This window comes from Xyrauchen texanus, unplaced genomic scaffold (assembly GCF_025860055.1).
Source record: "Xyrauchen texanus isolate HMW12.3.18 unplaced genomic scaffold, RBS_HiC_50CHRs HiC_scaffold_1172, whole genome shotgun sequence".
In the NCBI taxonomy this organism is placed as follows: Eukaryota; Metazoa; Chordata; class Actinopteri; order Cypriniformes; family Catostomidae; genus Xyrauchen; species Xyrauchen texanus.
Genome location: NW_026265512.1, coordinates 1 through 10,000, shown reverse-complemented (window position 1 = coordinate 10,000; position 10,000 = coordinate 1). Strand labels below are relative to the sequence as shown.

The window sequence follows — 10,000 nt, the reverse complement described above, 5'->3', positions numbered from 1 at the left end:
GGGTGAGGAAATGATGACAGAATTTACATTTTTGGGTGAACTGCCCCTTTAATAAGAATATGTTTTATTAAAGCTTGATCATTACAACATTTTATAAAAAATACATGAATGAAAATTAAAGAGCATTTGGTGTTGTGATCAAGTTAATCAGATCAGATGTGTGTGTGAGAGAGTGTGTGTATTTGTGTATATGGTAAACGGTCTGCACTTATATAGCGCTTTTTTATTAACCTTAGAGGTTACCAAAGCGCTTTACACTGTGTCCCAATCACCCATCCACACTCACATTCACATTCACACACCAATGGCGGCAGAGCTGCCATACAAGGTGCTAGTCTGCCATTGGGACCAACTCAGGGTTCAGTGTCTTTCCCAAGGACACTTCGGCATGTGGAGCCATGTGGGCCGGGATTCGAACCACCAACCCTGCGATTAGTGGGGTTTTTATTTGTGTGTGTGAGAGTGTGTGTGTGTGTGTGTGTATATGTGTGTGTAAGTGTGTGTGTGTGAGAGTGTGTATATGTGTAAGTGTGTGTGTGAGAGAGTGTAAGTGTGTGTGTGAGAGTGTGTATTTGTGTATATGTGTGTGTGTGTGAGAGTGTGTATATGTGTAAGTGTGTGTGTGTATGAGAGTGTGTATATATGTAAGTGTGTGTATTTGTGTGTGTGTTAGTGTTTGTGTGTGTAAGTGTGTATATTTGTGTGTGTGTGTGAGTGTGTATATGTGTGTGTGTGTGTAAGTGTGTGTGTATGTGTGTGTGTGTAAGTGTGTGTGTATGTGTGTTTGTGTGAGAGTGTGTATGTATATGTGTGTAAGTGTGTGTGTGTATATATGTGTGTAAGTGTGTGTGTGTATATATGTGTGTAAGTGTGTGTTTATATATGTGTGTGTTTGTGTGAGAGTGTGTGTATGTGTGTATATATGTGTGTGTTTGTGTGACAGTGTGTGTATATGTGTGTGTTTGTGTGAGAGTGTGTGTATATATGTGTAAGTGTGTGTGTATATATGTGTGTGTTTGTGTGAGAGTGTGTGTATGTGTGTATATATGTGTGTGTTTGTGTGAGAGTGTGTATATATGTGTGTAAGTGTGTGTGTATATATGTGTGTGTTTGTGTGAGAGTGTGTGTATGTGTGTATATATGTGTGTGTTTGTGTGAGAGTGTGTGTATATGTGTGTAAGTGTGTGTGTGTGTATATGTGTGTGTTTGTGTGAGAGTGTGTGTATATGTGTGTGTTTGTGTGAGAGTGTGTGTATATGTAAGTGTGTGTATATGTGTGTGTGTGTGTGAGAGTGTGTGTATATGTGTGTAAGTGTGCTGTATGTGTGTGTGTGTGTGTGTGTGTGTGTGTATATGTGTGTGTGTGTGTGTGTATATATGTGTGTGTTTGTGTAAGAGTGTGTGTATATGTGTGTAAGTGTGCTGTATGTGTGTGTGTGTGTGTGAGAGAGTGTCTGTCAGTATGTGTATAAGTGTGTGTGTGTGTGTGTGTGTGTGTGTGTGTGTGTCAGTAGTAACAGTGTAGACTTTGTCAGCATCCATGTTCCTATCACAGAAACATTCACAGTGAATCAAATGTAAAAACACATTAAATGTTCGTTTTGCTTCGGACAATACACAATAAAAATGAAAACATTGATCACCATTTTTCCACCTTTATTTTAATGCTAAAAAGTAAGAAAATATTTGATAAATCGGTTTTAAACAGAACTCTAGGTCTAATACAGATATAATTATACTGTATGTAATACACATTTAAAGATTTGAGTTATTAAGTGCATCTTTAAAAACATTATTATACAGTCAAACCCTGTGCACTCTTAAATAACATTAACAGGTGTTTTAGAGCAGAGATTTAAATTTTACTGATAAACCTGCAGTCATGTCAGTGCTTTATGTTCTGAGTGATGAGTGTAGTACACACATCCACACACAGGGGGCGACAACAGTGACTGTGCAGCTTCATTCAGTCCCTCATTAAACTCTTCATCATCATCACAGTTACAGAGATTCGATCAGTATACAATAGCAGTGTCACCATTTACAAGCCAAACATCTACATTACAGAACAATAATAATAACTAGATAGGTACATTTCCTGAAGAAAATGTGAATGGTGCTTGCCGTGGCAAAACACGTCAAATAGCATTTTATAACTTGTTGATAAGCACTAAAATAATGGTAATAGAATGTTGCTGGCATGTGATTTTCATGATGGTAGCGTGAAGTGTTATGTTTGTGTTACCATGATGATAGCACATTTTTAGAATGTTTTAGCACTTCGTTAGGCGATGCTAGCATGTGTTAGCATGATGCTAGCACATTTTAGCATGATTTAGCACTTCTCTAGGCGATGATAGCATGTTTTAACAGAATGTTAGCATGTTTTTAGAATGTTTTAACACTTCGCTAGGCGATGCTAACATGTGTTAGCATGATGCTAGCACGTTTTTAGCATGTTTAAGCAATTTTCTAGGCGATGCTAGCTCGTTTTTAGCATGTTTTAACACTTCGCTAGACGATGCTAGCATGTGTTAGCATGATGCTAGCACATTTTATCACTTCCCTAGGCGATGCTAGCTTGTGTTAGCATGATGTTAGCTCGTTTTTAGCATGTTTTAGCACTTCGCTAGACGATTCTACCATATGTTAGCATGATGCTAACACGTTTTAGCACTTTCCTAGGCGATGCTAGCTTGTGTTAGCATGATGCTAGCTTGTTTTTAGCATGTTTTAACACTTCGCTAGGCGATGCTAGCTTGTGCTAGCATGATGCTAGCTCATTTTTAGCATGTTTTAGCACTTCGCTAGGCGATTCTAGCATGTGTTAACATGATGCTAGCTCGTTTTTAACACGTTTTAACACTTCCCTAGGCGATGCTAGCTTGTGTTAGCATGATGCTAGCTTGTTTTTAGCATGTTTTAAGCACTTCGCTAGGCGATGTTCGCTAGTGTTAAGCATGATGCTAGCTCATTTTTAGCATGTTTTAGCACTTCGCTAGGCGATTCTAGCATGTGTTAACATGATGCTAGCTCGTTTTTAACACGTTTTAACACTTCCCTAGGCGATGCTAGCTTGTGTTAGCATGATGCTAGCTTGTTTTTAGCATGTTTTAGCACTTCGCTAGGCGATGTTCGCTTGTGTTAGCATGATGCTAGCTCATTTTTAGCATGTTTTAGCACTTCGCTAGGCGATGCTAGCATGTGTTAGCATGATTCTAACTTGGTGTCTGTGTGTGTGAAAACGTCGGTTGGGATTTAAATTTCTGAACATTCCGCAATGTTAAGTCAATGGGACTTTTTTGCCCGCTTTTTCGTCCGCTGTGCGAACATCGTACACCCGATCACTTAGAAAAGACACAGCACACCTCTCCTCAATGAACCGCACGATTTGATGCCTCATTCAGGGGTCTTTGATAAAAGCTGCGGGAGGAGTAGCGCACCAAACTTTGTGAGGAATAATAAAGAAGAAGAAGAAGAAGTATGCAAGAGAACAATAGTGATGCCTTTGGCAAGCACCACTAATGATAATAATGCTTGCTAAGAACACCTGCTAATGAGTTTGTGTTACAGATGAAGGCACGTGAACTCCAGAAAATAAGCTATTTGGTTCTTTCGATCTTGAATGATTCCTAATTCTATCCCTCTCTCCGTCTGCATCACCACATCATCACGTCCTTTCGCTGCTGTCGGAATATAATGTGGTTTTGTTCAGGACTCTTCTGCTTCAGACAGCGTCTCACAGACACGATGATGATGGCGATGAGAAGAATCAACAGAACGGCGCCTCCGATGGCAACAGAGAGAATTACAATCTCGGAGAAAGAACCTGGAACGCCACAGAGATCAGATGAAAAACACATCTCTAAGAAACAGACTCACGCTTCAGGCAACTGCTGCCGTCTGTGTCAGACTCTCAGCGTCGCCACAAGGGGCGCTATAGCGCTCATAAGCGCTCATAAGAGAAGACTGTCTTCTATACAGTTTTCTGTTTTAGTTCAACTACCATCATGGCATATGTACAACGGAGCTCAGTGCATGCAATGCATTCTTCAAACAGTCATATCTGCATCAAGGATGTTTCCGGACATAGTGACGCTCACCTGTGGTGACGACTCGTAGATGCACCTCACCAACGTTGCCGTGGACGTCTGGTGGGTTCCTCACCTGGCAGCTGAACGTTCCGTTATAACTGAACGGCACTTTCCGCAGAACTATAGAGGCATCGCGGCCTTGGACGTCGCCGTCCCATCTGACCTTCCTCCAGAAACGCCCCTCCAGTGGATAAAACGTCTTTTCATGATAATAAAACACCTGAAAACAAAATAAGAACTCATTACGAGGACCTCCGCATTTTGAATCCGGGGGGGCACTCATGACGTAAGACACTGAAAAAAAGACCAAAATGCACCATATAGGGCAAAGATGTCCATCTAGTGCAAATTTACGTTTAAAAAAATTATACATTATAATTGTGCAATGCAAGTGCAATGGAATGCAAGCATGCGTCCTGTCTGAACGGCCCCTTGATATGTCTGCCTGCACACACACACACACACACACACACACACACACACACACACACACACACATGGTTTAGTGTGTCTCACCGTCTCTTCCTGTCCGGGTCCGAGAGGTCTGAAGCTCCAGGACACGGTGATAGTTGACAGTTTGACCGATGCTGAACTCTGAAAGGTGCATTTGAGACGCACGTCTGTACCGTTCACTGCTTCAACATTACCTGACGTGTACACACGTATACCAACAACACACACGCAACCTACAGACGGACACACAGACAGAGATAGACACATGATCTGTATGCAGCAGGGCTGTAAATGTTTTGCTGGTATAGTGATGTCAAAAGTACCGGTACTTTGGTACGAAGTCGGCACTAAAATATAAAAGATATCTGCAGTACCGGTGGTACCGAACCCCGACTCAGTACCCGCGCGCTGTCTGACTTGATATCAACCGAATGCGCACACGCAAATTTGACATAATGGTTTGATTTGACATCAATTCAAAATCGTGACATGTCCTAATGTGATTGTTAAACAGCATAACGAAATGTCTTCACGTGAGCCTGCGTTTGCGTTTGTAGTGGGACCACCCCTGAGAAGACTGCAATCTTATTATTCCTTTTCTGCCCTTTCTCTTCCCAATCTGGAACGCCCAATTCCCAATGCACTCCAAGTCCTCATGGTGGCGTAGTGACTCGCCTCAATCCGGGTGGTGGAGGACGAATCTCAGTTGCCTCCGTGTCTGAGACCGTCAATCCGCGCATCTTATCATGTGACTTGTTGAGTGTGTTACCGTGGAGACGTAGCGCGTGTGGAGACTTCACGCTATTCTCCGCGGCATCCACACACAACTCACCACACGCCCCACCGAGGGCGAGAACCACATTATAGTGATCACGAGGAGGTTACCCCATGTGACACTACCCTCCCTAGCAACCGGGACAATTTGGTTGCTAAGGAGACCTGACTGGAGTCACTCACGTGTGGTGAGTTGTGTGTGGATGCCGCGGAGAATAGAGTGAAGCCTCCACATGCGCTACGTCTCCACGGTAACACACTCAACAAGTCACATGATAAGATGCGCGGATTGATGGTCTCAGACGCGGAGGCAACTGAGATTCGTCCTCCACCACCCGGATTGAGGCGAGTCACTACACCACCACGAGGACTTGGAGCGCATTGGGAATTGGCCGTTACAGATTGGGAGAAAAAGTGGAGAAAATAAAAACTCATACTGTGGCATTCCTAATCCGGACAGGTAAAGCTTCCATCAGACGTCAAAATAAAAGCTGGAAGAAACTAAGACTGTATTGTAAAATGTAATATTCACTGCAGTAATAATAATAATAATGACGATTAATAAAGCTAAAAATAAAATACAAAATTTACATTGTCGATTCATGAAGTCTTCAAGAAGTTTTGTCAGGGCTTCTCCAAATGACCTGAACAAAATGTGCCTTTAAAATGCCCAAATATCAGATTATGTTTTTTAACGTCACACTATTGTGGCTGTTTGAAGAAACGGGGACCTACATGTTGGTTACATTTACATTTATGCATTTGGCAGATGCTTTTATCCAAAGTGACTTACAGTGCACTTATTACAGGGACAATCCCCCCGGAGCAACCTGGAGTTAAGTGTCTTACTCAAGGACACAGTGGTGGTGACTGTGGGGATCAAACCAGTGACCTTCTGATTACCAATGTATTATACAGAGCACTTATTACAGGGACAATCCCCGAGCAACCTGGAGTTAAGTGTCTTACTCAAGGACACAATGGTGGTGACTGTGGGGATCAAACCAGCAACCTTCTGAGTACCAATGTATTATACAGTGCACTTATTACAGGGACAATCCCCCGAGCAACCTGGAGTTAAGTGTCTTACTCAAGGACACAATGATGGTGACTGTGGGGATCAAACCAGCAACCTTCTGAGTACCAATGTATTATACAGTGCACTTATTACAGGGACAATCCCCAGAGCAACCTGGAGTTAAGTGTCTTACTCAAGGACACAGTGGTGGTGACTGTGGGGATCAAACCAGTGACCTTCTGATTACCTTATGTATTATACAGAGCACTTATTACAGGGACAATCCCCGAGCAACCTGGAGTTAAGTGCCTTACTCAAGGACACAATGGTGGTGACTGTGGGGATCAAACCAGCAACCTTCTGAGTACCAATGTATTATACAGTGCACTTATTACAGGGACAATCCCCCCGGAGCAACCTGGAGTTAAGTGTCTTACTCAAGGACACAATGATGGTGACTGTGGGGATCAAACCAGCAACCTTCTGAGTACCAATGTATTATACAGTGCACTTATTACAGGGACAATCCCCCCGGAGCAACCTGGAGTTAAGTGTCTTACTCAAGGACACAGTGGTGGTGACTGTGGGGATCAAACCAGTGACCTTCTGATTACCTTATGTATTATACAGAGCACTTATTACAGGGACAATCCCCCCGGAGCAACCTGGAGTTAAGTGCCTTACTCAAGGACACAATGGTGGTGACTGTGGGGATCAAACCAGCAACCTTCTGAGTACCAATGTATTATACAGTGCACTTATTACAGGGACAATCCCCGAGCAACCTGGAGTTAAGTGTCTTACTCAAGGACACAATGGTGGTGACTGTGGGGTTCAAACCAGCAACCTTCTGATTACCAGTGATGCTTTTAGACCACTACACCACCACTCCATACATTACTTTGATTTGGTTGCCAGATGTTTTTTAATATGAATAAAAGATTATTCGGCTCTACTCATGCCAACTTTACTTTAAGAATTTCAGTTTTTAATGAAACTTGGATATATTTCTGTCTGTCTGCGGACGGTCACATGACATGTGGTGTATTGTGTGAATTGCGATTTCAAAAATCCCGTCAATTCAGTGTGTGAGAGATGTCCGGTTTATCTGCAGTTCAACGAACAAAGAAAGAACAGACAGAAGCAAACACACCCCGTCCTCAAGTACTAATCCAGATGTGCACTTCCTGTCCGTCTGAACAATAAGACCAAACCGGCACTCGGTGTTGCCATTTTCCTGTGTGGTCACTTTCTTTTGCCATCATAATACACGCAATAAACTGATCTGAGGTCAGAGGTCAAACAGCAGTCCCTCAAATGTTGTGTTTCCGGACACTCCCGTATAAACTCCTGGACTTCACCACCGTTTCACAACACAACAGCACTTCTGCTTTTATAGGGTACAACGGGCCAAAGCCCCTCCACATGTGATCTTATTCTCTCCTAAAACACAAAACAACACTTTCATAAACACCTGTTTGTTATCCAACACAGCAAAATATTCCTGATCCAAGAGATCACTGCGTGTAATGTCTAAAGTTTCATTTTCAGGTCATTTCAGTCACCATTCACTCTCATTATGTGAAGAAACAAAAATAAGATGCAGTGAATGGTGACTGACTTGAACATTCTGCTAAACATCTCCCTTTGAGTTCCACTGAAGAAAGAACGCTTGAGCTTGTTGTTTCTGCTTTTATAAAGTGTAATTAAGTTTGACTTCAAATAGAAATTAATAACCGCGCGCGTGCACATTAAGACCATTAAAGCGCGTGCTGCGCGTGATGATTGACAGGTGACAGACATTCAGAATCGGATTATATTTAGCGGATCTGCTGCACACATGATAAACATAATGCATGTACAAATCAAATTATAAACTGTAAAAGTTTAGCCCGACAAGCCCCGGGAGAGAATCAAACAATGACGTGAAGATGACAAATACATGAACACGCTGAGAGCGCGAGGCGATTATTACAGCAGGAGCGTTCTAGTCGCGTCGCGTCGCGTCTCAGAGCAGATCAGTTTAATTTACTGTGTGTAAACTGATGAAGATGATGAAGTTCAAACTGACCTGAAGCGACGAGCAGCAGCATCAGATGACACATGAGTCCCATCAAACACACATGAACAGTCTGATAACGTGATTGAAATGAACACATGAACGCTGCGCGCTCCCGCACACGGACACATCAGGACACGCAGTCAGCAGAAAGTGTTTCAGGTCACACTCAGATTTACAACACTACATCTCTTGTTGTGGCATTTCAAACTACTTTTTCACTTGTAAATCGCTTGTCTCATCTTTCTTTTTGGCATTCGGACATATTTAAGCAGTTATAACTGCATGATTGCAATCTAAAAGACACAAACAAGGAACAAATAATCTTACAAATTTAAACCACATGAAACAAATATGATATTATTGCAAAAACCTTGATAAGTTTAAACCAGTTTAATGGTGCATTCCAAGAACATTCCCAAAGCAAACATATTCATGTTCACGTTTTGTTTGCAAGAAAGGTTTGTTATAAAACAAGTTGAAGTAAGCATGTTAATGCATGCAATCATCTCTGAGCGAGTTCTGAATACTGTTTGGAGTAGGGCAGAACCGTGAATACTGTTTGGAGTACATTACATTTACATTTATGCATTTGGCAGACGCTTTCATCCAAAGCTGACTTACAGTGTACTTATTACAAGGACAATCCCCGGAGCAACCTGGAGTTAAGTGCCTTGCTCAAGGACACAATGATGGTGACTGTGGGGATCAAACCAGCAACCTTCTGAGTACCAGTGTGCTATGCAGAGCACTTATTACAGGACAACCCCTGACCAATCTGGTCAGTTAAGTGTCTCCTGAAGACTCAACCAGAGGCATCTTGGTGGTGCTAGGGCATGAACCCTGACCTGCTGATCAGTAACCTGAGCTCAACTGGAGGCTCAGGGTAGCAGAACCTGTGAATACTGGTTGGAGTAGGAAAGATCCCGTGAATACTCTTTGGAGTAGGGCAGAACCCGTGAATACTGTTTGGAGTAGGTTAGAACCCGTGAATACTGTTTGGAGTAGGGCAGAACCTGTGAACACTGTTTGGAGTAGGGCAGAACCCGTGAATACTGTTTGGAGTAGGTTAGAACCTGTGAATACTGTTTGGAGTAGGGTAGAACCCGTAAATACTGTTTGGAGTAGGGTAGAACCCGTAAATACTGTTTGGAGTAGGGCAGAACCTGTGAACACTGTTTGGAGTAGGGTAGAACCCGTGAATACTGGCTGGAGTAGGGTAGAACCCGTGAATACTGTTTGGAGTAGGGCAGAACCCATGAATACTGGTTGGAGTAGGGCAGAACCTGTGAATACTGGTTGGAGTAGGGCAGAACCTGTGAATACTGGTTGGAGTAGGAAAGATCCCGTGAATACTCTTTGGAGTAGGGCAGAACCCGTGAATACTGTTTGGAGTAGGTTAGAACCCGTGAATACTGTTTGGAGTAGGGCAGAACCTGTGAACACTGTTTGGAGTAGGGCAGAACCCGTGAATACTGTTTGGAGTAGATTAGAACCTGTGAATACTGTTTGGAGTAGGGTAGAACCCGTAAATACTGTTTGGAGTAGGGTAGAACCCGTAAATACTGTTTGGAGTAGGGAAGAACCTGTGAACACTGTTTG

At 42.7% G+C, this 10,000-nt stretch overlaps 1 protein-coding gene across 1 annotated transcript; it reads right to left on the bottom strand.

Annotated features, from left to right (window-relative positions):
- Positions 1-2,973: 2,973 nt before the first annotated feature.
- LOC127641612 (myelin protein zero-like protein 2) lies at positions 2,974-8,483 on the bottom strand. Its single transcript, XM_052124589.1, has 4 exons — positions 8,411-8,483; positions 4,611-4,780; positions 4,104-4,314; positions 2,974-3,829 (listed from the first exon to the last, which is right to left on the bottom strand). The coding sequence occupies exons 1-4, from the start codon at positions 8,451-8,453 to the stop codon at positions 3,660-3,662; spliced, it is 594 nt and encodes a 197-aa protein (XP_051980549.1). The 5' UTR covers positions 8,454-8,483; the 3' UTR covers positions 2,974-3,659.
- Positions 8,484-10,000: the final 1,517 nt, after the last annotated feature.